The 27,681-nt window shown below is 59.6% G+C and overlaps 2 protein-coding genes across 8 annotated transcripts in view; one reads left to right on the top strand and one right to left on the bottom strand.

Annotated features, from left to right (window-relative positions):
• The window catches only part of HDAC7 (histone deacetylase 7), a 36,408-nt gene extending 17,956 nt beyond the window's left edge, over positions 1-18,452 (top strand). For 5 of the 7 annotated variants that reach the window (XM_086713573.1, XM_086713577.1, XM_086713576.1 and 2 more), the window contains 24 exons: positions 2,012-2,199; positions 2,337-2,427; positions 2,639-2,750; positions 3,387-3,502; positions 3,720-3,845; positions 4,174-4,265; positions 4,467-4,577; positions 4,719-4,899; positions 5,115-5,311; positions 5,558-5,731; positions 6,872-7,091; positions 8,416-8,549; positions 8,719-8,839; positions 9,100-9,149; positions 10,375-10,482; positions 11,500-11,555; positions 11,729-11,816; positions 12,890-13,009; positions 13,239-13,336; positions 14,510-14,628; positions 15,109-15,242; positions 15,554-15,638; positions 16,919-17,057; positions 17,230-18,452. In XM_086713573.1, coding sequence (XP_086569699.1) covers positions 2,059-2,199; positions 2,337-2,427; positions 2,639-2,750; positions 3,387-3,502; positions 3,720-3,845; positions 4,174-4,265; positions 4,467-4,577; positions 4,719-4,899; positions 5,115-5,311; positions 5,558-5,731; positions 6,872-7,091; positions 8,416-8,549; positions 8,719-8,839; positions 9,100-9,149; positions 10,375-10,482; positions 11,500-11,555; positions 11,729-11,816; positions 12,890-13,009; positions 13,239-13,336; positions 14,510-14,628; positions 15,109-15,242; positions 15,554-15,638; positions 16,919-17,057; positions 17,230-17,275 — 2,859 coding nt within the window. In that variant the 5' untranslated portion in view covers positions 2,012-2,058 and the 3' untranslated portion in view covers positions 17,276-18,452. The remainder of the gene's footprint in view (positions 1-2,011; positions 2,200-2,336; positions 2,428-2,638; positions 2,751-3,386; positions 3,503-3,719; positions 3,846-4,173; positions 4,266-4,466; positions 4,578-4,718; positions 4,900-5,114; positions 5,312-5,557; positions 5,732-6,871; positions 7,092-8,415; positions 8,550-8,718; positions 8,840-9,099; positions 9,150-10,374; positions 10,483-11,499; positions 11,556-11,728; positions 11,817-12,889; positions 13,010-13,238; positions 13,337-14,509; positions 14,629-15,108; positions 15,243-15,553; positions 15,639-16,918; positions 17,058-17,229) is intronic. The other 2 variants (XM_086713575.1, XM_086713578.1) reach the window with 2 other exon arrangements.
• Positions 18,453-19,457: 1,005 nt separating this feature from the next.
• SLC48A1 (solute carrier family 48 member 1) lies at positions 19,458-27,163 on the bottom strand. Its single transcript, XM_086713580.1, has 3 exons — positions 26,906-27,163; positions 21,325-21,492; positions 19,458-20,699 (listed from the first exon to the last, which is right to left on the bottom strand). Exons 1-3 carry the CDS (start codon positions 27,039-27,041, stop codon positions 20,563-20,565), a joined length of 441 nt encoding a protein of 146 aa, XP_086569706.1. The 5' UTR covers positions 27,042-27,163; the 3' UTR covers positions 19,458-20,562.
• Between the last annotated feature and the right edge of the window lie 518 nt (positions 27,164-27,681).

A 27,681-nucleotide genomic window follows, 5' to 3' on the forward strand; every position in this document is an offset into this window, starting at 1 on the left:
GCAGTACCACCAGGGGGTCGTTGGGAGCCAAAGCTCAGAGGACAAAAGGTACGTGGGCTTGTAGCAGGACAGGAGCTGATGGCTGAGACAAAGCCTTGTGTTGGGACGTAGGAGACCACAAAAAGCCAGCTTAGCACCAGACTGTGGCGACCCCCACGTGCTAAGTGACCTTCACAGGTGTTCTCAGGGTTGCTGGCAGAGCCCCTCCCACATTCTCAGCTCAGAGTCAATCTACTCAGCGTAAGGGATGGGCCCTCGTGGTCTGCGTGAGGCTGAGGCGGCCAGCACTGCGTCCTGTGGCCTGCCTCAGGTTCCCTGAGGTCCCTCTTGCATCATCAGGGGAGTCAGCCCAGGAAGCCAGGACACCAGATGTGGGAGGACTGAGACCCTTCCTGGCAGGAGGGTGTTAGCATCAGAGGCCTAGACTCCACCAGACTGCGAATCTGGGTTCCCTGGGTGGATGCATGAACAAGGGGTGGGGACACGGAAGCCATGCATTGCCTGCTGCAGGGCACATCTGGGTGCACAGCCGTCCCCTCCGGTCTCTTAATATCCGAAGAGTTGCGGTGGGCACCTCCCTGCTTGTCTCCATCTCCCCCGGTCAGGGCATGTTAGAGCAGGTGCCCCTTAGCAACCTACCACGAGCCCCTCTTCCTTCGTCCACTGAGAAACTTCCATGAGGGCTGGTGACTTCCTGAAAGTCCATGGGAAAAGAGAGGTGGAGCAGTGGCCTGGGTGGGACCAGAAGCCATGCTCGCTGTCTCTGTTTCCTGGGTGGCTTTGGAGAGGTCCTTTCACCCGAGCCTCAGTTTCCACACTTGGGATAATGAAATAGTAATAACTACCTCCCAGGGCCTATAGGGGATTTCAGGGTGAAAGTGTTTTGCAGACATGCGTACACATGCGCCAGAGGTTTAAGGTAATGAGTAGTAATGGCTGAGTTGGGCCTGGAGACTATGTTCCCTGACTCCCCAGCTGGTGCTTTGTCCCAGTGCCTTCCAGTCCCCCTCAGCCTTGGGCCAGGAGGGAAAGTCATCCCCTGATGAGGGATGCCTAGCATTGGATGAGCGGAAGGAGGCTTCTCCAGAAAGGTTCCCCCCCCCTTGTGTGCTCTGTCCTAGGGCACCTGCTCTCACCCCTACCTGCTTCCCTTTCTCCAGGATAATCACCCTGCAGACACTCCACCTCTGAGAGTCCGCAGCTGCCCCATCCAGCCTGGTCCGGCTGGCGTTGTGGGCACACAACCTGGTCTGGTGGCTAGTTATAAATAGGTCCTGCACCCACAGCCTTGGGAAGGTACTCCTGGCCTCGGTGCAGAGGGCGCTTGAGAAGAGGCGGCTGAGCCTGCGGTTCTTACAGTGCCAGGCCCAGAGCTGGCCTGAGGGTGCCTGGAGGCAGGCCCCTGCAGATGGGCCCCAGGAGCTGAGGAAGCTGCCCTGCGAATAGGGCCGTGCAGGCTCAGGATGGCGGGGCAAGGCTAGCCGCAGGTTCAGGGCACTGCCTCTTTATCCTGTGGCCCGGGATAGAGTATCGGAGGGTGGCTGCTGAAAGAGCCCATGAGGCCCTCTAGGGCTGGTGGCTGAACAAAGGGGACCGTTTGCCCGCGGGCTAGCTGTTTTGAGTGCAGTTCATTAGGGGGCAGTCCGGCCAAATCTTCATTCCATCCGGGAAGAAGAGAAGGAGATGGCAGGGCCCAGAATGTTCCCCCATAGGGCTTGCAGCCCGTCACTGAATCCTCCCAGCACCCAGCCCCTGCTCTGGAGAGGCAACATATTTAGTGGAAAAGCGCCGTGCTTGGAGTCAGAAGGCTCGATTGGAGCGCTACCTCGATAGCCTAACCTTGTATGGTTACATGATCTCCTTTCTCATGGGACCGCGGTGAGGACTGAAGTGAGGAAAAGGCACCTGAGGGTGGCTTGCCCTTGTCAAGTGAGCCTGGAGGAGGCTGCTTAGGTCCTGACCTTCTCCCTCAAACTTCCCTGCCGACCCTGCCCTCTCTGTGTGCCCCCAGGCCGCCTCAGGCCCCCAGCGGACACGCCAGGCCCTCAGCCCCAGCCCATGGACCTGCGGGTGGGCCAGCGGCCCCCGGTGGAGCCCCCGCCAGAGCCGGCGCTGCTGGCCCTGCAGCACCCCCAGCACCTGCACCACCACCTGCTGTTCGCAGCAGGTCTGCCTCAGCGCTCAGCGGAACCCATGAGGGTAAAGTCAGAGCTCCCCGCACACGCGGTGGCCTCGAGCTCCGCCCCCAGCCCCCCTCCCTTCCTCCCGCCTCCCCCAGACCCTCGGCTCAGTCTTCAACTCCTTGCCCCTTCCTGGGCGGCCGGCCCTGCCCACAGCTCCCAATGGACACGCCGGTGCCCCAGTTGCAGGTGGGGCAGCAGGAGCAAGAGCTGCGGCAGCTTCTCAATAAGGACAAGAGCAAGCGAAGTAAGGACCGCACGCGGGCTGGGGTGGTTTTGCAGAGTGTGGGCGGGGCCTCGCAGAAGGGGTGGGGCCACGGGCTTGGCTGTCGCCTGAGCAGGCCAGGACCCCTGGCCGCTTCGTATTACGGGAGGGGACGGGGCGATGGGCGGAGGATGCGGCCGGGAGGCCACCGTCCATCCACCCCCAACCCATTTGTGACTTCCCACCCCCATAGGTGCCGTAGCTAGCAGTGTGGTCAAGCAGAAGCTGGCAGAGGTGATTCTAAAGAAGCAGCAGGCAGCCCTAGAGAGAACAGTCCATCCCAATAGCCCCAGCATTCCCTACAGGTAACTCGCTCCCCGCCGGCTCCCTCGTGTCCTCACCTCCTCTTCCCTACGGGTCAGCCTGTGCACGCTCGCTCGTATTCTCCCCCTCTGCCTCCCAGCTGCCCATCACCTGACCCTTACCCCTCGCCTCTAATTATAATGCTGTCCACCCCACCCGACACCTGCCCCCTTTTCTCCTTGAATTATCTCTCCCCACCCCACCCGAAGCCCTTCGTACTCCTCACCGAGACCCCGACATACCACGCTGGCTTTCTTCTTCCGTACACGAGTCCCTTTTCTCTTTATGACTTTCCCTAAGCACCAAAAAAAATCCTGATTCCTGGAGCAGGTTCCTCCTGCTGGGACAAAGAGTTCCCAGTGTGACTGGGACCCAAGCAAGCCCTGGGACCCTGGCTCCTAGGCCTAGATCTGAGGCCTGCGTTGGAGGCTGCCTATAGGAAGGGTGGCCCAATGCTGCCACCTGGAGATGGCCCCTGTTCTTGTCCCGCCACACAGTGCCTGGCCCTGTCAGCTGCTGCTGCCTCCCCTAGCAGGTCCCGGAGGCCCCTGCTCAGGAAGAGCCCTTGCAGAGCCTTTGGCTGTCAGGTCTCTGGGCCTCTCCACCCCTCTGAAGCAACCTGTGCCTTCACTCCACAGAACTCTCGAGCCCTTGGAGACGGAAGGAGCTGCTCGCTCTATGCTTAGCAGCTTTCTGCCTCCTGTTCCCAGCCTGCCCAGTGACCCCCCAGAACACTTCCCTCTCCGAAAGACAGGCGAGTGGGACAGGCAGGGGGAGACCCTCTAGGGGAGTTAAGGGGTCAGGGCTTTGGACATGGGTTGGGAGTGTGGAGGGGTGGGAGGGTCTGGCTGGGGAGCAGAAGGTCAGCCCCCAGTGGCTTGCTTTCTCCCAGGCACTGCCTTCTCTCACCTTAACTCAGAGGTGACTGGGAGGAGGGAGGTGTGGGGCCAAGTAACGCTGTGCTCCCACAGTCTCTGAGCCCAACCTGAAGCTGCGCTACAAGCCCAAGAAGTCCCTGGAGAGGAGGAAGAATCCACTGCTCAGAAAGGAGAGCGCCCCGCCTAGTCTCCGGCGGCGGCCTGCAGAGACCCTCGGTGGTAAGAGCCAGCAGGGTGAGCAGAGGTGCTGGTGTTATCCCTTTGGGTCAGGTCCCACCCAGACAGGGCTAGTGTGCATGGTCATACAGGATGTGTCCCACACACTTGCTAGGGGGGGTGAGTTGCCAGCCCTGTTGGCTAAGCTGACGTCTGCCCAGAAGAAGGGTCACCTTCAAAAAAGTGTCCAGAGGCACTGGAGACCAGTGGCTGGCCCTCTTCCTGCCCTTCTGGGAAGAAAGCGGGAAGCAGAGGCCGCCCATTGGGGAAGGGGGACTGGCCCTGCTCTGGCCACGCTTGGCCTCTGACTGTGCTTCCCTCCCCGCCCCAGACTCCTCCCCCAGTAGCAGCAGCACACCAGCATCAGGGTGCAGCTCCCCCAATGACAGCGAGCAAGGCCCCAACCCCGTCCTGGGCTCGGAGGTAAGGCCTTGCCAGGCTGGGCTCTCCGGGGGGCAGGGGGGCCGTTCTGAGGCTCAGCCTTCTTCTCAGCGAGCAGCCGTGACCAAGCTGGGGCCACAGGGTCTGGGCAGCCTGGACCCGAGCCTCCTGGGGGTTCTGGGGAAGGCGTGCCCAGAGGTAGAGGTCTGGGACCGGTGACCCCTGCCCTGCTCCCCATGGCAGGCGCTCTTGGGCCAGCGGCTGCGGCTGCAGGAGACCTCTCTGGCCCCGTTCGCCTTGCCGACAGTGTCCTTGCTGCCCGCAATCACGCTGGGGCTCCCCGCCCCTGCCAGGGTGAGTGGCTGAGGCGCCCTCCCCCACTGCAAGCCCCCAGCTTCTGTTCGCTCCCTTCTCCTACCACCTCACCCTGGCACTTTCACCGCTCTCTCTGGGATGGATCTTTCCCCCCTGTGACTTCTCCCTTCTTCTCTCCAGGCTGATGCTGACCGCAGGACCCATCCGACACTGGGCCCTCGGGGGCCGGTCCTGGGGAGCCCCCATGCTCCCCTCTTCCTGCCCCACAGCCTGGAGTCTGAGTCTGGGGGCCCCTTGTCCTCTCGACTACAGCCCATTCTCCTCCTCGATCCCTCAGTCTCTCACGCGCCCCTGCTGACTGGTGAGTTCCCAGGCTTCTCCAGGGGAGGGGCTGGTCCCTGCATCTTGCTAAGGGCCAAGCCCGGGAAGGGTCCCTTCCTTCCTGCCCCTCTGCAGTCCCCCATCCTGCGTGTCTCCCTGCTGAGTCCCTGCCGCCTACCACCCCAAGCCTTCGCTTCCTTCCGTTCCTCCCTTTGGTTCCCTCCTTATGCCCCACCCCCACCCCATTCTTTCCAGTGCCCGGCCTTGGGCCCCTGCCCTTCCACTTTGCCCAGTCCTTACTGACCACCGAGCGGCTCTCTGGGTCAGGCCTCCACCGGCCACTAAGCCGGACCCGCTCAGAGCCCCTGCCCCCAAGCGCCACCGCCCCCCCACCGCTGGGCCCCCTGCAGCCCCGCCTGGACCGGCTCAAACCTCACGTCCAGCTGATCAAGGTGAGGGGAACTGGGTAGGGGAGGTGATGAGGGGTTGCTTAACTGGACCCTGGGGGCTGAAAGAAGGGAGGCTTAGGAAGGGTGAGGATCTGGTGGGCCAGAGAGAGGATATGGCTCCTGAGGGCCAAGAGCTGCCTGGCTGCTAAAGCCCCAGCAAGATGAGCAGCCACCCAGCCCGGCCTACCGTGGCCCACTGCACACCTTGAATCCCAGCATGGCTTCTCAGTGGGCATCTCCCCTCCCCAGAGGCCAGCCAAGCCAAGTGAGAAGCCCCGACTGCGGCAGATCCCCTCAGCTGAGGACCTGGAGACAGATGGTGGGGGAGTGGGGCCGGTGGGGGATGACGGCCTGGAGCACAGGGAGTCAAGCCATGGGCAGCACGAAGCCAGAGGCCCTATTCCTCTCCAGCAGCACCAGCAGGTATGGCAGCGCCCGCTTCCCTGGGAAGGTGCAGTCGGGAGACTCTGGGGTCTGGCACAGACCGAGGGGAGGGAGCCAGGTTACCAGTGTGGGAAACAACTCCGGGACCCAGGGTTACAGTATCGGATCCGCACCAAGGTGCAGGCACGCACACCCCTACACGCATCCGGGCACAAGCGTGCGCGCGCATGCGTCCTCATACGCCCACGCCCCGGCAGCCCGGCAGTCTCAGGGTGCAGCCGTGTCCTTGTGCAGCAGTGAGGCTGGGCTCTCGTGGAGCCACGTGCATTCCTGCCCTAGTACATCTCCCCTGTGACCCGTTGTACCGTGTCCAGGAAGGCGGCTGGGGCAGGAAATGGGGCGGAGCCAGGGCGTGCTCACAGCATATGCGTTTGCTAGTGCTGCTGTGACAGGTAGCACAAACTGGGTGCTTTAAACGGTAGTCACTTATTGTCTCACAGATCTGGGGGCCGGAAGTCCAAGATCGAGGTGCCCTCAGGGTTGGTTCCTTCAAGGGCCGTGAGGAAAGGGGCTGCTCCAGGCCTCTCTCCCCACCTGCAGATGGCCACCTTCTCTCTGAGTCTACATATCGTCTTCCCTCTATGCCTGTCTATGTACACATTTCCTCTTTTTATAAGGACAGAAGTCATATTGGATTAAGGCTCACCCTGATGAGCTCATTTTAACTTGATTACCTCTGTAAAGACCCCGTCCCCAAATCAGGTCATATTCTGAGGTACTGGGCCAGGGGTTAGGACTTTGTAAACAGGAAGTGGGGGGACACAAGTCGGCCCATGGCACATGGTAATAGTCCACACATGTGCAATGGCTCACACAGGTCCCTGTGTCCTTGGGAAGTTGGCCCGAGGCCCCTTACCTGGGTTCTGGCTTTGGGAGTCCCAAGGCTCCAAGGCGTTCTGGTGGAATAGCGTGGTCGTTCTGGGCTGCAGACCTTTAGGGGCATCGGCGGGGGCAGGGGGTTCAGCAGTCAAAGGCCAGAGCCCAGCCAGGAGGCAAGGCTGGAGGCATCCTGGAATCTCTCCCGGAAGGGGTCCTGCCTGGAGGTTTCTGAGACCTTGGGCAGAAGCATATGGAGCAGAATCCTGAGACCTGGAATCTGAGGCCCCCTGTGTCCCTCAGGTGTTCCTCTGGGAGCAGCAGCGACTGGCCGGGCGGCTCCCACGGGGAGGAACTGGGGACTCTGTGCTGCTTTCCCTGGCCCAGGGCAGTCACCGGCCCCTGTCCAGGGCTCAGTCATCCCCAGCTGCGCCTGCCTCACTGCCAACCCCAGAGCCTGCCAGCCAGGCCCGTGTCCTGCCCAGCTCAGAGACCTCTGCCAGGACCCTGCCGTTCACCACAGGTGAGGCCTGGATTAGAGTGGGGGTGGGAAAAGGGGCTGGGGGCACACGGGCTCAGGCACGAGTCCGTGTCTGTGTCGTGGTGTCGCTCAGGACATTTTTTGAGGCCACAGAGCGCTTTCTGGGTCTTGTTAGGTCCACGTGGCGTCCCATGAAGCAGGTAGAGAGGGTGGTGGTTCTCATCTTACAGATGAGGAGACCTGGGCGCCGGGGACCTAAGGTGACAAGGTTGCCAAATAGCAAGCTGACCGTCAAGCCAGGCCAAGAATCCGGGTCTCCTCGCACCCAGCTCAGATCTTTCAAAAGCGATATTTGTTACAGTTGCTCTGCTTGTAAAAAGAGCTTAAAAGCATTTTAGAAATCTCGTAAACCACGTAAAAACCTAAGAATGAAATAAAAATCACCAGCCAGTATCCCACCACCCCAAAGCAGCCTCTCCTGAAGGCCGCCGTCGTTCAGCCCCATCTTAATCCAGCTGTGTACAAACCCCGTCTACACACGGCCTGCGTGCTGTGCCCCGCCTTGTTCTGTGAACGTGTTACGACCACGCTGTGATGCAACTCGCCCGTAAAAATGAGATTTTTGGACTATTTCGTCACAGTATTCTATCTTTATTTTTTTCAAGATTTCTTCCGGGTTGGGCCACTCGTTTTCCCTCACGGGAACGTCCTTGTGCACAAACCTTCGTTCACCCCTGGTGTTGTTTCCCACTCTTAAGGAGTGGCATCCCTGGGCCAAGTGGTGAAAGTTTCGCAGATCCTGCTGTCCTGAGGCATGCTGGACACCCACCGTGTGCAGGGCCCTCTAGGCGTCCCCGCTGTTCAGGCCGAAGCAGTCACTTCCCCAAAACTGCATCTGTCTTGTCACGTGGCTCAGTGTCACTGTAGGCTTCCCCCCCTCTCAGTCTGGGGGTTTCTGAGGAATGTTTTTCTCCTCTTGTTCCCCCGTGGCCGCCTATTTGGGTCATGGCATCCAGCGTGAGACCCTGACATTAGGCCTCCTTTTGTTAGGCTCTGAGCTCCTGAGGTCATGGTGGATGCACTGGGCCAGGGGAGCTGGGACAGTGTGGCAGGAAGGCATCAGCTGTGTGGCAGCAGCATTAGCTGGGGCTGTGTCGTGTGTGCGCGGGGTGCCTGAGGCTGCCTGGGTTAGCGACCGGGGTGGGGGTGTGTCTGGGTGTGAGGGGCCGAGGGGCAGGATGGGGTATGCGGGATTGTGTGACGGGGGGCATGTCAGGTTGGCTCCGTGTGTGTGCGCGCGTGCGTGCAGCCAGGGGCGGGGGTGGGGACTCCCTTGGGTCTGGGCCCTGAGCCCTGTTCTTGGCAGGGCTGGTGTATGACTCGGTGATGCTGAAACACCAGTGCTCCTGCGGGGACAACAGCAGGCACCCGGAGCACGCGGGCCGTATCCAGAGCATCTGGTCCCGGCTGCAGGAGCGGGGGCTCCGGAGCCAGTGTGAGGTGAGCGGGCAGGGAGGGGGCTGCGGAACCGGAGGAGGTGGGAGTGCTGGAAGGGAAGGGAAGGGAAGGGGGGCCCTGGAGCCAGTGGGAGATGAGGGGCCAAGCGGGTGGCGGTGATGGCAGGGAGGGGGTGAGCAGGGCCTTAGGAGCTCTGCGGGCCCTTCCCCAGTGTCTCCGGGGCCGGAAGGCCTCCCTGGAGGAGCTGCAGTCAGTGCACTCCGAGCGGCACGTGCTCCTCTATGGCACCAACCCGCTCAGCCGCCTCAAACTGGACAACGGGAAGCTGGCAGGTAGGGGCCTCATGGTGCCTGGGGTCCCCGGGGCCTCCACTGGCTCACCCGGCCCACTCATCCCCTGTGCTCTCTTGCCCCACCCCTGCCCGGCCTGTGCCCCCAGCATCCTGGGCATCCCCAGGCTGCCCTAGTCCCTCCGCTGCCCACTGCCCTCTTGCCCTGCGTACCTGGCCCCAGCCCTCTGCGGGCTCTCTGTGCTCCCAGCCGGGCCAGAGCCGAGAGGATTCAGCTCACACACACTGGGCCTCTCCCCACAGGGCTCCTGGCACAGCGGATGTTTGTGATGCTGCCCTGTGGTGGGGTAGGGGTAAGTGTGCCCGGGGGGTCTTGAGCGGCCGTTGCCACGGGCTCTCGGAGCTCCTCCCTTCTGTTCTCCCAGGCCCAGCCCCTACCTGCTTGTTCTTGTGGTTCTACCAGACCCGTTGGGCCAGGGGCTCTCCCATAATGCTCCTCTGCCGGCTAGAAGCTCCTTGTGGACAGGTGTGTCCTCCACCTATCAGTGTCTCCTGAGTGGGGAGCCCTGTGCCTTGCACTGAGACGGTGTGTGGTAAATGTCGAGTGAGGTTCAAAGAGCAGGGGATCGCCTCCCTTCGTAAGACCCTGGTGGTGGTCGGGATTGTCCCTTCCACGCTGGCCTCCAGGAGGTCAGGCTCCACGGCCTGGGGCTGTGGGGGTGCCTCCGGTGTCCTTGGCGACCCAGGCAGTTCTCTCCCACTGCCCACCTTCCCCTCCTCCCGGCTCGCCCAGCTTCAGGGGCTCTCTGCCTCCTCTGGTGGTGTCCCAGCCAGGAGTGTGCAGGCACGGGATGGAGGCCTAGTTCTGGAGGGAAGTGGGAGCCGTAGCTGGGGGGCTGTTTGGGAGCCAGTCAGCGCCCTGTTCACAACTTCCCATTTCTTGCCACTTTCTGATTTTTCCAACTGTTGTTGCTTCTGTTTTCTCCTCCCTCCTCTCCCTCTCTGTCTGTCTCTCTCTCTCTCTTTCTCCAGCCTCTTGCGACTCTCTCTGCCTTCCTCGCCTCTCTTGGTCCGCCTCGCCCTCCCCATCTCCCCATCATGCCCCCCGGCCCCTCCCTAGCCTTGAGGCCCAGGGACTGGGTTTGGGGGGCCTCCCAGCCTGGGCTAGGGGCCCTGAGTGGAAGACAGTGGTGCAGACGGCCCCTCGAGCTCCGACCGTCCCGCAGGGCCTGAGCAGAGTCAGCTGGGGCTTAAAACCCCCTCCCGGTCCAAACCCCAAGTCCCGCCCAGGTAACGCCATGCCCCCTCCTCTGACTGGGGAGGCAGGCGCGATGCTGCCGGCAGAGTGCTGGCCAGATACGGGCTGGTGATATGGACTGAAGCTGGGAAGGAGAAGTCATGCTGGGATTGGGGGACACAGGAGGCCTTGCCTTTGGGTGGTGGGGCACTGGGGAGGCAGCGCTGTCTGCCCAGCTCCCTGCCCCTGGGGTCCTGGCCGTGGGGTGGGCACCGCCCGAGTGGGCCCCGGCTCCTGTGGGGGGCCTCTGGTGACGCAGGCCCTGGCTCTGGCCCCCACAGGTGGATACCGATACCATCTGGAATGAGCTGCACTCTTCCAACGCGGCCCGCTGGGCAGCCGGCAGCGTCACTGACCTCGCCTTCAAAGTCGCTTCCCGTGAGCTAAAGGTAGGAGGTTTGAGCTGTAGGTGGGTGAACCACAGGGGACGCTGCAGGGACAGCCAGACCCGGAGGCCCAGACCTCTTGTTCCTCTGGATCGTCCCCACAGGGTTTTGGAAGGGAAATTGAGTGCTTGGGGGACTAAGCTGAGATTTGAACCTTAGGGTCATGTTGTTTGGTGGGGAGTCAAGCCACTGTGACCCTAGACTTCTGTCTCGAAGAGACACGGGATTATAATCATTCAGGATCATTCAACACACAGACCCACGGGGTGACCCCTGGCGAGTTGCAGAGCACGTCTGGACCTTTGTCCATTGGCAAATTGGTTCTTGGCAATACCGAGGGTTTTTTTATAGGCCGGTTGGTGCCTGTGCTTGTTTGCTCTGGGCTGGGCACCTCACGGGGGCCTGTGCTGAGGCCCACGCGCCCCCCTGTCTATGAGCTCGGAGCCCAACGTGGCCTCGTGTTCATTTCTTCTCCTTGGAGGAGTGTTGCAGTTAAAGGCTCAGCCCTGGGTTGTAAATTTTGGTCTTGCCCTCCACAAGCAGGCAGCTTCACACAAGTTATTTAACCTGCCTGAGCTTCAGATTTGTCCTCCTCTGTGAACTGGAGATAATCATGTTTATCTCGTGGAGATGTTGTAAGGATTAGATAACATTTACACTCATAGAGATGTTGGGATGAAACCTGGTGTTTGTAGAGTGCTTGGCACGGTGCCAGGCAGTAGATTTTGCCCAACAAATAGTAACTGTTGTTATAAAGTGATAACAGCCCGAATACACCAAGGTTGGTGGGGGGGGGGGGGGGGCGGTTTGTTTTCACGTCCAGCCTAAAAGCACAGGATGTCTGGCTCAGAGGCCCAGCATCGGGGCATCTCAGATCCAGCCTGGCTGCGGTCAGATTTGCGGACAGCTGTTGTCCTGTGACCCCTACTCAAGGGATGAACCTCGGGTTGGGGGCAGCTTCACGGAGATGCGTCTCCGGGTGCTGACCCTTTGGTTGACGAGCATTCTTTCTGTTTCCAGAATGGTTTTGCTGTGGTTCGGCCCCCAGGACACCATGCGGACCATTCCACAGCCATGTAAGGCCGGGGGAGGCCTTGGTGGGGGCGATGAGGTGGCGGGGGGCATTCCCCCTCCGTCCCCTGAGCCTTCTAGGGCTAGGCCAGGCCAGGGGCAGGCAGAGGAAGGAGGCTGGAGAGGTGGAGATACAAGGGGGAAATAGGCTGGCAACACCTCTCTCTCCTCCTCCCAGGGGCTTCTGCTTCTTCAACTCCGTGGCCATTGCCTGCCGGCAGCTTCAACAACAGGGCAAGGCCGGCAAGATCCTCATCATGGACTGGGTAGGTCCCTGTTCCTAGCCCCTTCAGATCCGTGAGCCCTGTGGAAAGAGCCCTGAGCCTGGCAGCAGAGGATATGGCTTCCTGTCCTTGTTCTGCATCAGCCTCCTGAGACTCACTTTCCTTCTGTGTAAAATGTGGGTGAAGATGACACCACATCAGGGGGTGGGAGGCCCAGGGGCGATGGTGTGGGGGGAAGGCCCTCAGCCGTGACAACCTCCCACCGTGGCAAGAGACATTTGAGTGCTCTTTGGCCTCTACTGGCTTCTTTCTGCAGATCTGATAATTTCTGCATTTCTGGTACAGTGGTAATAGTGGCAACAATAACCGGTAACATCAACATGCTCCTAATCACATCTAGACGCTACAGTTTTACCTGTGATATGTTTGTTTGATCCCGGCTATAGCCCAGTTTCAGATGAGGAGCGTGAGCCCAGAGAGGTTAAGTAACTTGCACATAGCCACACATGTAGTAAGTTCTGAGACTGGGATTTGAACTCAGGCTGTTGAGCCCTGGAGTACATGCATCCGTGCTAAACCCCTCTGCCCGAACACCCGTGCATGGGACATTCCTCTGCAGAAGGTGACAGTGGAAGAACTTTCCACACTTGTGCCCACGCACGGTCCTGTGAGTTACCAAGCGTCAGGCCACGGCTCTCCCTGGGAGGGGCGGCGCTGGGGTCCATGTACAGCTCCTCTGTAACTCAGCTTGGGTTCTCATCACTCCATGACCTTGGATCAGACACGGTAGTGGAGGTTCCAGACACGCGTAATCCTGGATTCCTCCCACTTCTGCCACACGTTTGTCGCTCTTCTTGGCTGGCTGGTCCTTGGCACGTCTCCTCCCCTTCATGGTCTCACACCTGTGCACACATGGAGAGGCTGAGGCACAGAGAGAGCCAGTGGACTGCTTAGGACCACTTAACAGTGTAGCTCCAGGAACCCCAGGCTCCTCCCTGCCAGTCTAGGGTCCTGACCTTCAGAAGACGGACTCTGAGATCCCTTCTAACCTCCCCCGGTCTTCCACCTGTGTGCTTTCAGGCCTTCCCTAATCCACTGTCCATCTCCCTGCACAGGATGTTCACCATGGCAATGGCACCCAGCAAACCTTCTACCAGGACCCCAGTGTGCTCTACATCTCCCTGCATCGCCATGATGATGGCAACTTCTTCCCCGGCAGTGGGGCCGTGGATGAGGTAACCGCATGCCCCCTTCTGGCCCCGTTGACTCTCCTTCATGGCCCTGACCGTGCCTCTGTCACAACTAGCTGTGCGATCCTGGGCAGGTTGCTTAGCCTCTCTGATCCTCCGTTTCTCCACCTGGAAGTGAAGAGGCCGGATGAACTGGTCTTGTAGCACTGACACCCTGGGATTTCTCTCCTGGGACTCTGCTCCCCTCCTGTCTCTCTTGCTTCCTGTTTTCCAGGTGGGAGCTGGCAGCGGTGAGGGCTTCAATGTCAACGTGGCCTGGGCAGGAGGTCTAGACCCCCCTATGGGGGATCCTGAGTACCTGGCTGCCTTCAGGTGAGTGCTCTGGGGGAACAGGGGAGTTATGCCCAGCAAGGCCACCCTTTCCTGCCCCTTTCCCAGCAGTACCAGGCTGGAGGTGATCTGTTGGCTTGGCAGCCCATCCTCATCCAATTACTGGACATTTTAAACCAGTCCCAGGGTGGGCCTTCCAGACTGAGACAAATGAAAGGAGAGGCAATGTTTATACCGGCCTCTAGGAGCCTCCAGCCCCCGTGAGAAGACAGGAAACTCAGAATGAAAAAGCCAAGGGTGCTTTATAAAGTCACATGTTACCAAGAGCCAAGGTTGAACTGAATGCTGAGAAACAGGCAGGGTGGAGGGAGCACAGCTGCCACATTCAGTCAAAGAAAGCTGCCTGGAGGAGGTGGGCTTTGCACAGGAGAGAAGTAATTTATACTGTGGAGAAAGAGACAAAGCAGATGATGTCCATATTGGGGAAGTTGCTTAAGAAAAGGCAGTTTAGAAGAGAGGCTTTGGGCTCTGTTTAGGAACCCTTATGTGGTTCACTCCGGGGTCCCCATTCTGCATTTGAGAAAAGGGAACCCTGGAAGTAGGTTTCAAATACTTTTCTGGAAATACTCTCCATGAGAGCTGGACTGGGGTTCCTGGTATCTGTGTGTCCTGAGCCCAGGGCCTTGAAAGACATCCAAATGGACCTCAGAGTTGGGTAAGGGTGGAGGGAGGCAGCTGTGGGGGGCCGGCAGGGGGAGAGGATGAGAGAGTGGATCTGGGCGGCCCAGGACGTCAAGAGAGTCAGCTCTCAAGTGACAAGTGGTCACGTGTGGTCAACTCAGGCCAAAGTGGGTGGTAGCCAAGTTCTAGGTTTCTAGTCCCAGAGGCTTAGGGACCTGCCCCCACCATGGCCCCGCCCACCACACCCCGCAGACATACACACGCTCACTCCTCTTTCCTTCCCTTTCTGTCCCATCCTTGACTCCTTCTGCCTCTTGCCAGTCAAGAGCTCTGGGTGGCTGAGTCCTTAGGCTGTGTAGGGACATGGGTGGCCAGCCAGGTCAAGGCGGTCCCAGGGATCCATTTATCCTGCCGTTATTGGGCCTCTAGGAGTCCTAAGAACAGGATGCACACAGTAAAACTGGTGGGAGAGGGCCTGTGCCCCCGGCAGTTCTGCACAGAGTGATGAGCCCCCGCATCTGGCACCCTTCACAGGATGGTTGTGATGCCCATTGCCCGAGAGTTCTCTCCGGACCTGGTTCTGGTGTCAGCTGGGTTTGATGCTGCCGAGGGTCACCCAGCCCCGCTGGGTGGCTACCATGTTTCCGCTAAATGTAAGGAGGGCCCCCAGCCCAGGGGGAGGGGCAGGGAATGGGGCCAGGCTGGGAGCGGAGGCACTGCCCAGGCTGGGTTGGCAGTTTTTTGCGGGGGGAGGGGGAGATGGGAAGGAGCAGTACTCTCAGAACAGAGGAAGCCCGCTCAGCCTGCTGGGCCCCAGGGCCTGGGGGACAGAGAAGATGGTGAAGCTTAGTGGATAAGATAGGCCGGAGTCGATGCCCCGGGTTCCAGTCCTGGCCTTGCCACTTACTAGCTGTGGGCCTTATGCAAGTCCAGTCCCTTAGGCTCTGCAAGCCTTGACTGAAGCTTACGGGTAGGTTTGGCATGGGAGTCCGTGGGAAAGCCCTTGAAGTAGAGGTGTATGCATCTGGTGATCATTTATAAAAAAGGAAGCAAGCAGGGCAATCACAGAGGTAGAGAGAGTCTGCCTCCCCTCCAGCCGCACCTCTCCTCTTCCTCCCCACCCAATCTTTTAGGTTTTGGGTACATGACCCAGCAGCTGATGAGCTTGGCGGGAGGTGCAGTGGTGCTGGCCTTGGAAGGTGGCCATGACCTCACAGCCATCTGTGACGCTTCTGAGGCCTGTGTGGCTGCTCTTCTGGGAAACAAGGTGAGTTGTCTGCTCCCGTCTGCGCATCTATAGGGCAGGGAGCCCGGCTCCCCCAGGACTGCCCCAAAGGGCAGGCAGATGGAGTGCTTCCTGGAGGGCTTGCAGATAGGGTGGGGGCGGCAGGCCTGGAATGAGGGGGACAGAGTGGGTGCCCCTTCCCCAGGTCAAGTCTAGGACCAGTGTTTCCAACGGTAGGCAGAGTCAGGAGCACATGAATATTTGTGCCTGGAAAGCCGGGGCCCTTGGGGTAGGAGAGCTGGGCCTGTGGCTCCCTGAGAGACTGGTGGCTGATGTACTGTTTTCTTCTGTAGGTGGATCCTCTCTCAGAAGAAGGCTGGAAGCAGAAGCCCAACCTCAACGCCATCCGCTCTTTGGAAGCCGTGATCCAGGTGCACAGTGAGTATAGAGAGAGGATGCTCCTGCCCTCAGACTTGGGAGAAGCTCAGGGGTCAGTTGCCCTCAGTAACCTGGGTCCCCTGGCTTCCAGTACCAGCCAGGTGAGGGTCTCTGCTGCAGTGTTGGAATGAGCTTCCTACAAATCACCCCAATAGTAATGGTGGGACTGCCTCCCTCCCCATGAATGGATACTCTTGGAGCCCTCCAGATGGATCCAGTGAGGACTACTATGAGTCAGGGAACCCCTGCCTCCTCCAGGCAGGACTGTCCTCCAGTCTCCAGCCACAACCCTAGGCCAAGGCCTGGCCAGTAGCAACGGTTAGGCCTTTTGACAAAATCGCTGCTTCCTGCCTTGACCCTCAATCCTGGCCACAGGGTCTTGGGAGCGCTGCCTGCTCTGGGGGCTGGTTTTGGAATAACCTCACATTTGGAAAGCATTTAAAATTTTCACCTTCAACTTAGCATCTATGGATCACTTTATATAAAGACCCGTGTTCAATGCTAGGGATACAAAAGTGAATGAAATAGATTTCCCCACATCCAGGGCCAGTAGGGTGAGTATACATAACAGTGAAGATGCCACTGGTACTTTGCATGGGTACTTCACACTCTGGGCCAAGCCCTGGGCTGGGCATGTCCCATAGACATCATTTCTTACAACAGTCGGCAGGATGGTCATGTCCATGGCCTAGCAGGGGCAGTGGAAGCCCAGGGTGGGTAAATGACTTGCCGACAGCCACACAGAGCAGCTGTGGTGGTGGTCAGCTCTCTGTGCTCTGTCCTTCCCACCTACCACGCTGTCCTGTCCTATGTGCTGGGCTGAGCTTTGCTGGGGACAGCACATGAGTGAGATCCTGTGTTCCAGGAGGCTGGAGCTCGAGATCTGTGAGATGACTCTGATGCAGACCCCATCTAGGAGAAACTGAGCCTTCCTGGTGCTCTTAGGAACCCTATACCTATGGGAATGGGTCACAGGTGGCCTTTCACCCAAAGAGGTGGGAGAATGGCTTGGGCACCTGCTGGAGCCCCCTCATAGCCATGATGAATCTTCTCTGCTCACCCTGTCAGGGCTGCGGGGGGGAGGGGGGGGCCGAGTAGGGGAACGTGTTCTGTTGAAGGCAGAGGCAGGTGAGAGCGCTGACCCGAAACTGAGGACACGCCCACTGCTGTCGGGCCCTTGGCCTGAGGGGTCCAGCCTCGATATCAGTCTAGGATGCATGGTGTGGCAGGGTGGAGGGGCTCGCTTCCCCAGCCCTTTCCGACTCCGCTTCTTGTCCCAGGTAAATACTGGGGCTGCATGCAGCGCCTGGCCTCCTGTCCAGACTCCTGGGTGCCCAGGGTGCCAGGGGCCGACACAGAAGAAGTGGAGGCAGTGACCGCACTGGCATCCCTCTCCGTGGGCATCCTGGCTGAAGAGCGGTAATGCCCGACCCCTGGCCGACAGGCTCTCCACCCCTCGGACTCTTCCAACTTGAGGATCCCCGATCCTGGCACAGCCGCCCCAGCCTTCTCAGGCTTCCTGGGAGGCTAGGCTGAGGCCCTTCCTGCAGCCCTTGGCCCTCCGGCATCTCAATCCTTGTCTCTCCCCCAGGCCCTCACAACAGCTGGTGGAGGAGGAAGAACCTATGAATCTCTAAGGCTTAGAACGGATCTGCCTGCCCACCCTGCCCTTCGGACCTGGTTCTCTTCTAACCTCTGGCCATAGTACCCATTCCCGGAGTCTTCAGAGAGCCTTCGGGCAGGTAGTTGGGGCCAGAGAACGGCCCCTTGACAGTCACCCCAAGGAGCCTGAGAAGGGCCCTGGGTCTAGGATAGGGACCAGAGAGGACCCCGAGAAGAGGCAGGCTGGGCAGTCGGCCAGCCCTTGGTAGGGCTCTCTCAAGAACAGAGTCTACCCCTTTGGGGTGCAGGCCCCTGGCTGGGCCCCCCTTCCTCAGGACTGCACAGAGGAGGACTGGCTCAGTCAGGCTCACTGATAACCACTATTCTTGGCTCTGTAGACCCTGGGCTTTGCACACAGCCCCAGGCTCCACACAGAAATGTGAACTTGGCCTCAACCAGAGTGGCCCTTCTGAGGCTCTGAGGGCTGGGCCAGAGGAGGGGGAGAAGGGGATGGGTAAGAGGAGCCAGGGGGTCCCCTATACCTGAGTGCAGGGGGAATCCCTCTCTCCTGCTTCTTCAGATGACTCTGGAAGCTTCCTCCCCCCTCCCCCCGCCACTGGGCAGGGAGACAAAGCTCCTTCCAAGAGAGCGAGCAGTCCTTGGCAGGCCTCCCATCTGATCCCTGCCCCTGCCAGAGGCCACCCTACGTCCGCCATCTCAGTGCCCTGGTGGAGCAGACAGGTGCTCTTGGAGTTCTGTGCTTCCTGAGCCAATGGTGCCAAACTCTTCATCTCCCCTCAGTAGCACAGCATGACCACCAGGGACCCCTTGGTCACTGCCCTCCTCCATGAGACTTTTCTCTTTCTGGGGTCTCCCTCACCCAGCTCTGATTCCTGCCCTCCATAGGACCAGCTCGGCTGAGGGGGAAGGGGGTGGGAGAGTGGATGCAAGACATGGGGGAGGGGAGGCTGCCCTGGCCAAGTCATCAAGGCTTCTGGGGTCCAGGCCTGGGGCCAAGAAGGAAAGTATTTGTGTGCTAGAGAGAGTGAGAGTATGTGTGTGTGTGTGCGTGTGTGTGCACGCGCGTGTATGTGTCTTCCCGAGGACCACCACCCCCTGTGTATGTATGCATGTTTTTGTAAAAAAGAAAAAAAAAAGAAAAGAAAAAAATGGAAAAAAAATCTGAACAATAAATGTTTTATTTGCTTTAAAGGTGCCTGTGGAAGGGCCTCCTGGGGGTGAGGGGGCACAGCGAGCATATTATGGCTGCACAGCACAGTGTGCGTCTCATTTGGTGTGGCAGAGGGACCAGGGTCGGGCTGCGGGCCGGCACGCCCTCCAGCTCCTTGCCCTTCTGTGACAGCTCCCTTGCAGGAAAAATCCATGCTGAACGCACCCTAGCGGCCCCCACCTGCCCGTGGTGGGGTAATAAAGAGGCAGCGGCTTTGGTCTGGGTCCGTATACACAAGGCCCACCGAGAGTGTGAGGTACAGATACACAGACCCAGCTCACTAACACATCCGCAGAGAGTGGCGAATCAGACCTACCTGGGTTCAAGTCCCAGCCGGGGGCTCAGGTAAGTCATGTCACCTCCTGGGGCCTCTGGTTATCAGTTAAAGGCTCCAGAAATAGACGCTGTTTATGGTCCCTTCCTGCTCGGACGTACCATCCCTTCTTAACACATACCGAGCTTGGAAGAGACCATGCATGAGGCAACAGGCTGGGACAAGCTCATCCAGTCACCAGAGGGAAAGGTGCCAGGCTGCCGACGCCCATCTTTATATAGTTCTGAGCCAGCCAGGTTCCTCCAGGCGGCAGGAGTAGCAGCCGCATCACCTCAGACCTGGCCCCGAGCCCTCAGCCTGGGAGAATATGAAGGGAAGCAGGTTCACCCCCTTCCTGTCTGTCCTGGCCTCTGGGGGGACAAGGCACTACCTCCCGCTGGTGGCGCCGAAGCCGTGCCTCTGGGCATCCTCGCCCCGGCTGGGATGGGCTGAGAGCCAAGCCGCTGGGCTCCCCCGTGCCAAGAGGGGCCAGAGGGAGAGGGCCTCCAGCCCCTCAGACACAGATCTCCCCTCTACCCTCCAGGGCACAACTTGAGCTAAGGAGACCGTTTAACTAGAGACCCTCCACCACCGCCCTTCCTGCCTACCGCTCCCACGGCACCTCCCCCACTCCCCGCAAGATTCCCGCCCCACAAGGAACCACCAGAGGCTATCTGATACAAATGGCTGCTGTATTTCTGCTAAAGTGACAGTGACACAGATAAGGCAAAGAGCTGAAGGGCAGGACACATCAGGTGGGGAGAGGGTAGACCGTGCAACATGGCAGCCTAACATAAAAAAGATCTATGTAACAATAGCTCCTTCCCTCCCGAGTTAGGTGAGCCCTTGTGCCAGTGTATAGGCAGAAAAGCAGATGTTGTCCTTCAGAAAGGAGATTAAAAAAGACAAAAGCTCTAGGTGAAGGGCAGTGGGCAGGGGCAGGGTCGGTGGGGTGTCTCGTGGCTAGGGATAATGCATGTGAGAAGGGATGGAAATGTAGGGCTGGAGGTGCCCGGGCACGGAGCTGAGGGGTTCCTTCCAGCCCGCACCATGCTGCCCCCTTCCCCAAAGCCCTTCTGGGGGCAGGGCACCTTTCCCAGACACTTAGTCTGGCCTCGTTCAGGGAGTCCTGCTTGGGGAGGGCGGTATGTGTAAAAGAGAGGGCTTGGGTATGGCGAAGATGACTGGTTCTAGCACGCTCATGGGAGACCGGCTCTGGGGTGATGAGGGACACTAAACTCTCAGGTCCCCAGGCCTTGGGAAAAAGAGAGTCAAGTATTGCCATCCCTGGGATTGAGGAGTTAAGCTACCTGACTCTCAAGGACAACAGGATGGGGTGTTGGGGCTGGGGCCTGAGAGGCCTCTACTAGAGATCCCTTACTTGGCCTGACCTCCCAGGTTCCCAGCCTGGCCTGAGGGAGAGTGCCCCCAGGCATAGGTCACGGCTCACTGCCCTACCCCTTGACTCATTGCCCTGGCCCTCCTTGCGAAGATTCCTCACTGAGCGCTAAGAAAATAGATCCATTTGAAAAGGTCTAAAGCTGCCCTCCAGCCAGGCTGAGGAGGAGCAACTTGGCAGGAAGGACCCCTTTCCGCTGCACCCGGATCTCCCCCACAACGGGAGCAGGACAGCTTCCGGGGAGACCGCAGTCCTCTTGCTGTGTATCTTCTGCCACAGATCTAGGGTTTCCAGGGGGGTGTGGCAGGCCTGTCTGGTGTCTCAGAGGCTGAGTCCAGGTCCTGAGGACCTCCGGGGTCCAGAAACCTCACCCCTCGGGTCAGAAGTCGCTGAGGATGCTGATGTCGGCGAAGTCAGCCCGGTAGCGGTGGGCATAAAGGCTGAGCAGGAAGGCCCACTTGAAGGAGATGAAGCTCCAGACGCAGGAGAGGTAGTAGCTGTTGGGGTCTGTGAGGCCTGCAGGGGACAGGAACCCAACCGCGACTTGAGAGGGCCTTGCCCTGGACCCCAGCCACCATGCCGCCAGCCCGGGGCCACCCCTCCCCACAAACTCCAGTAGAGATGGAGTGTGATACCTGTTTTAAAGTATTCAGGGTTTGCAGGCAGGAGGCAGTGGGGATGAGGGAAGGTCAGGACTGGCCAAACACAGGTCTGTATCCTGTACTGGGCCTTCCTGCATTTACCCTGGGCCGCTTCCAACCTGCTTGAGCATTAGACTTCCTAGGGGCAGGAAGGGCCTTTGCCTGCTTGCTGGTCGCAGCCACCAGGGGGCGCTCCCATCCCAGAGCTGGGCGGAAGGACTGACCCGTTCTGCTAATAACACCCGTCACTGCGGACCTCCAGCGCGCACACCCCCGCTCAACACTTCGCACGCAGTTCACTGAACCCTGCCACCCCTAGGGGTGGGTACTCATTCCCCTCCTTAACACAGAAAAGCCAGGCACCGGGAGGCTAAGTGATCTGCCCGAGTCCCTTGGACACAAGCTTTGGAACCAGGACCAGAATCCCGGGTCTGCTCCTAAGCCCCCACCCCCCCTCCCAATGGCCCTCCCATGCCCTTCCCTCCCTGACCCGCCCTCACTCTGGTGTCGGGTGACAGCCAGCACCAGGAAGGTGCAGAGGGTGGCGATGGAGACTGCTGAGAAGAGGACGCCCACGAAGAAGAAGCCACGCAGCCCTTTGAGCCAGGTCCTCCAGTAATCCTGCATGTACATCACGTGCGTCACCAGCACCCATAGCGCCAGCACACCTGCGGGGGACAGACTCGTCAGCCCAGGGAGCGAGCCACCGTTCCCCGCCCCCCCCCCCCCACAGGCCTTCAGCCCCGGGGACCCAGGCGACCCCAGGGCCCTTTCTGTCCCAGAGGCCAGAGCTGTTTACATAATACTACTAAGATAATGTTGGCCTTTCACTGCCTCATGACTGCGGAGTGGAGTGTTCTGGAGGCTCCAAGGCCCCTGGCCAGGACTTGAATGCAAAAGCAGATTAAGAGAATCTAGGTGCCTTCTGTTAAGCCAGATGTTGAAGTGATGTGCAAAAATAGGGAACCATGCCATTCTTCTCCCTAATTTTTTTGTTTTGAAAAACATGAATATTTCTTACACAAAAATGTTATTTGTGGCGACGCAAGGTTATTTTTAATATTGCTTCAAAGTGCTTGAAAATGTTCTGGGTCTTAATTTCTAGTATGGTGCGTATGGATAGACAGAACCCACGTACACACAATTTCCTCGGGGCTTCCCTACTTTTCAAGGGTGTGAAGGGGTCCTGACATCAGCAGGTTTGGGAATCAATGCAGTCCAGCCTGTTTTCTGAGGACCTGTGACTCCCTACCCTGAGGGCCACTGAGGGGGGAAGTGGCCCTCTCACCCTGATGCTCCTGCTCTACCTGGCCCTCAGAGGCCAAAACCCAGACACCTCGAGGCCTGTGGCTGACCTCTTGGCCCTTTCGCAACTCCCTGGACTGGTCTTGCAGAGTGAGGAAGCCCGGCAGGGAGACCCCCCCCCCAATGCCACCCAGCACCCAAGTGGCCTTCTTGCTCTTGGCTAGACCCGACCTCACTCCCTCTAGTTTGCTGAGAGGGCAGGCCAGACACCCCAGCCTTTCCTGGGCCTGCCCTCGGGGCAAACTAAGATGCCAGCTGCCACTCAGCCACTACAATGAGTGCCCTCTGTGCCAGGCCGTGCCTGCCGGTGCAGCCCCATGAGTGGAACAAATACCAATGCCATTGGCAAGGGTCTGGAGCAGGGCCACGGGGTCCCAGCAAGGAAGGAATGAGGAACGCGGCAAAGCCAGCTGTAAGCTCTCTACCTGGGTGTGGGCTACACGGGCTGCTGGATCCTAGGAGTCAGGAGACCTTTCAAAAAGACAGTCACACACACTACATGCAGAATAGCATATGTGCATAGGAAGGGTGGGCATCTGGTTGGGGAAAGTGGTTATCTTGGGCAAGGGAGAGAAGGAAGGGAAGTTGACAGGAGATTGGGGGTGGGAGAGTGCTTCAACTGAATCGGTGGTATTTTCTTAGGCCGGGTGCTAAGTAGAAGGGAGTTCATTAAATCATCTATCCTTTTGTACATGCCCAAGATTTTTCATATATATACATTTTTAAGTTAGGAGGGAAAAAGAGGCTGGCAGGGGGGGAGCATCATCACAGAACTATGCTCTGGTTATCAGCTCAGAAGCTGTCACAATTCAGGCAGCCTGGCAAGGGACAGCAAACCACGAGACTGGAAGCCAGGAAGCCTGGGGCCTGGCACCGCTGTGCTGCTCATGACCTCTCAGAGCCTTGTGTTTCCACATCTAGAAATGGGTGAACCCAGAGGTCCTGCCGGCGTGGAAACTCAGCGACCCCAGGCTTCCAGCCTAGAGAGGGCTCAGCCCTGCCAGCCCCGCCCCCAGCCTCCCCTCCCACCCTGTCTGACCTGCACTCTCCCAGCTCCGCTCCTCCCCACCCCAACCTTCTGCAGGGGTCTGGGGCCTGGACCGTGGGCGCCTCCAGCCCTGAGATCAGGGCGAGCGGGAACAAGCATCTATCCATCCCCGCCTAGACAGCAAGCTGGAGCAAGCCAGAGGTGGCTCATGGCTTCGGCTTACATCTTATACGATCTGGAGCAGGGCATCTGGCCACCCTTCCCAGAAGCATCTCCCAGACCTCTCACAGGCATCCTAAGTTCATCCGGGGATGCCACTGGGTTCTAAAGGGCCCTAGGAAGGCGGCATATGGTCACTGAGCGCATCCAAGGAACAGTCTAATGGGCTTCTGCGTGGGGCTGCTCTGCTTACCCTCTTCCTCAGTCCTCCATGGAGGGGCCTGAGTAGAGAAGCTCTAAGATCTGTTAGCACTCAAGGATTCTGGAGCCGGCTCAGGAGAAAAATAAGGAGGTCAGAGTTATTCCTCTGTGACTCAGCAATTTCTGGGTTAGGAAATGCTGAAATAGGGGACTGTGGAAATGCCATCTCTTAGTCCACTGGCCATGCTGCAGCAGGGCCCCCAGAACTCCCCCTCCCCCATGTACCAGAAAGTGCTAGGAAAAGGAAGATGGTCATTTTGGGTGTTCCATGTACTCGTTCTTTGTTAATAAGCAGGCACAATACCCACTTCTCACTTCCCCTGCACACAGGCCTTGCCTCCAGACAAACACAAGCCACTTCTGGAAGCAGGCTCCCACCACTGCCCTTGGAACAGGGGCCTCTCCCAAGGTGATCAGGAGCCTCCACTGGTCCCCTCCCATACCTCAGGCAGGAAGCAATTGTCCCCCAGGTCTGCTCTCTTCCCCAGGACGCTCTGGATTCCAGGAAGCCTGGTCTGTCCAATTCAGGGCAGAATGGACAGTTGCCCCCGCCTGCATGCCCACGCCAGACCTCACCCCTCACTCCTCATCTCACCTGCTTCAATGAGTGGAGCCCCTGCTCCACTTGGGGCTCACGGCTAACAGGATAAGGGCAAGGAAGGAGCAGAGGTGGTCAGTGAGAATATCACCAGTGGCTGGGTTGGTGAGGAGCCAGGAGGAGGCCAAGGGAGCCCACAGAGAAATTCAGGTAACTGGGAGCGCAGGCCAAGGCTCCGCTCTGTTCTTGCACCCCTGCCTTCCACCCCTGCCCTAGGGGAAAGCGAGGCCCCGGGCCCCAGTGCTCCTCTCCCTCTCAGCTCATGTGGGCCATTTAGATTCCTTGAGCAACTTTTCTGTTCTTTTTATCTTTCCTCGGTCTACCAGACCTGGGGCAAGAGTCTGTGTTTCCCCAGGATTCCCACAGCAAAACCATTTCCTCCGCAAATGCCTTTCCTCCAAGCCGCTTCTTCCCAGACACCCATCAAGGTGGACGAGGGTGGGTCTCCACCCATGCAGGGGAGAAGGAGTGTGCTGGGGCTGCCCTCTGGTGACTCAGCAGTTTCTGCGCTGGAAAATGCCAAGTCAGAAGTGGGGTGCTCACAAGTCAGTAAATCTGCTGATGCTTCACCCCCAAAAGAGGAAGGAGGCTGACTGGCTGCAGACTCTCTCAGAACCCACTCAGGGTGGAGAGGGCAGGGGAGGGGGGCCATGACCTGGCGACCCCTCCCCCCACCCGCTGCACCACCACCAGGCAGCCTGGCTCTTCTGTTGCCACCTCCTGCTCGTCTGGAAGGCCAGACTGTCGGGGAGGCGCCGGCACCCTGCTCCAGCTGCTGGCTGGCCTAGCACCTCTCCCGGCAGGCCACACCACAGCCGGCCTGCCTCAGAGGCCGAGGGAAGCCTTCCCAGAGGGAGAGAGGGCAGAATTTGGGTCAGAGGGAAACCCCACACTCCCTGGAGCCCAAGCCACAGGACCTTTTCCACAGCCTTCCAAGAGGCAGCTGCGAAATGAACACTGCAGAGAGAGAGAGAAAGAGAGCCCTACACTAGCATTTCCGACCTGGAGGGGGGCCTCCAAGATCACCTCTTTCAGTGATACCTCCTCCCACAGGGGGGAGGCCCAGGAAGCCCAGGAAGCATCAATGCACCCAAGGTCACATGGCTAGGCGGGGCTCAGCCCCCCTGGGCCAGACTCTAACACACTATCTCTGACCCCCTTCCTCCTCAGCCCCAAGCAGCCCCTTCATCTCAGGTCTCAGTGCAGCCACAGGGCCTGGCCTGAAGACACCCCTTCCCAACGGGAAAGAAAGCAGCAGGGCCAACAGGAACAACACAAAACTTCAAGAAGAGAACCTTCGGGAACAAAGTAGCTGGGGGACAGGGGGCGCAGAGGGGGAGCCAGGGGTCTGTAGATAACCGAGCAACGATGGACTGGCTGCCTCCAGGGAGGACTGAAACCCACAGGTGGGGGGGGGGGGTGCATCTAGGTAGGCATGAGAGCATCCCAGCCAGGGTACCCTGTGCCCTGCCTTGGTGCCCCCCAAAGGGCTCCGTTTGGCATTGCTTAGGCTGTGGTTATGTATGCTCCTCTTTTAAGGCAGAAATCCCACCTCCCCTTCCTCCTCTACCAGGGATGGCACTCAGTAAGCTTGGTGGCAATGAGTAAATACAGTTACTTTCAGTTAGTACATTTAGGACTCTTTGGGGCAGAGGATTTTAAGAACGGAATCAGGTCACCACATGCAATAGTAATATCCTTATATGCATTCTTTCCCAAAGTTCTTTTCCCACACATATTATCTCATGTAGCTGTGTAACCCTGGGCCAGCTATTTATTTAAGCTTCAGTTTAAGCCTTATCTGTAAAATGGGCACAATGATAATGCCTACATAGGATTAATGTAAAGATTAAATAAGATGATAGAAACAGGTTGCTCTACACAGTGCCTGACACACAGAAAGTATTAGAAAGCAATGCTGGCAAGTAGAAATAACATGTTTTGTCTTCACGCCAATTGTACGACACAGAGAGGTTAGTTGCGTGCCCAAAGGTGCACAGCGAAGACAGCGCATTGGTGAGGACCCTGCCTCCACCAGCACCCTGACGTTCTCACTCTAGCTGGCGCTCGCCTCCCCTCTCCTCTTTAAAGCACAGAAAAGGCAGCCAGCGCGGGGTTCAGCAGACCTTGCCAGAGGAGCCACAGCCAAGGGGCGGCAAAGACACGCCGACGTGCTGGGAAGAAAATGTCCAGTTTCCATCAGATCCCTAGCGCGGTCCGCCCCCCCCCCCCCCGCCCCGGTCTCCGCTGAGGGCTCTATTTGGGGGTGGGGTCAGCACTGGCTGGAGGAGAGGGGCTTCCCCAGGAACCCCCAGCCCTCCTTTCCACTTACTCCTCCTCTGCCTCACCCGGCCGCCTGGCAAGGGGCGCTTGAGGAGCGGAGATCCCCCGGCACAGGCGTGTGTGTGTGTGGCTGGGGGGCCGCCTGGAGGGTGGCGGGGGAAGCCGGCGCGCGGGGAGGACGCTGTCACCCGGCAGCCCCGCCGGCGGCGCGGCAGGTTCGTGCAAACGGCGGAGGCGGGCCGAGGCGGGCTCGGGCGGGCATCGGCTCCCGCCGGCGCCCGGGCCCGCGCGGGGCCTGCGCTGCCCACGGACGGTTTTGGGTAAACAGCTCCCCGCCCCCGCCCCGGTCCCCGGGGCAGCGCGGCCCGCGGGGAGCCTCCGGGAGCAGCTGACAGCGCCTCCCGCAGCCGCGCGCCCGCAGCCGGGACCCGGAGCCCCCCTCCCTCCCCCCCCCCCCCCGCCGCCGACGCCGCGCGCCCTGGGGTACCTGCGAGCCCCCCCATGGCCGCGGTCCCCGGCTGTCTGTACACCACGGTCCAGACGAGGAAGATGGAGAAGCCGGCCGCGGAGCTAAGGCCGGAGTAGGCGGCGCGGAGGCCGAGCTGCAGGCGGGACGGGGCCATGGGGGCCGCGGGCGCCGGGCGGGGAGGGCGAGCGCCGCGACAGTCACAGGTGCAGGGCCGGGGCCGGGGCGGCGAGCCGCGCGAGCCGGGAGCCGGGAGCCGGGAGCCGCCGGCCGCCCCGCGCTCCGCCCCCGGCCCGCCCCCCGCGCCGCCGGCACAGCGCCCTCCCCGGCCGGAGGCCGCCCGCGCCCGGAACCTCACCGCGCGGGGCCGGAGCTCCGCCAAGCGAGGCCGTTGGGCCTCCGGGCTGGTCTGGGGGGCGCCTGGTAACGAGGCGGGTGCCGGGGCTCGTCCGCGGACTCGATATTTGGGCCTGGACGGGGCCCGGAAACACGTGTACACAAGCCGGCGGCGGTGACTGCTTTAACATGTTTATCTCAGTATAAAAGTCTCGTTTAAAATTCCCTGTCAATTTCTCCTTAAAAATTAAGATATAAAAATTGGGAAATAGGAACGTGCACAGTGGATAGGATTCCTTCCACCCTGCCCCGATCCACCAGATTCCCTCCCCCGGACTTCTTTACGCGCACCTCGGGGGATACTTCACCGTGAAGAATGAGAACGCCAGCGCTGTGACACCTCGCTCACCCTGACAGCTTCCCCTTCCTTTCATCTCCACGAGCCTCATCCTCCCCCTCCC

This window comes from Puma concolor, chromosome B4, assembly GCF_028749965.1.
Source record: "Puma concolor isolate L17-30 chromosome B4, mPumCon1.1.hap2, whole genome shotgun sequence".
In the NCBI taxonomy this organism is placed as follows: domain Eukaryota; kingdom Metazoa; phylum Chordata; class Mammalia; order Carnivora; family Felidae; genus Puma; species Puma concolor.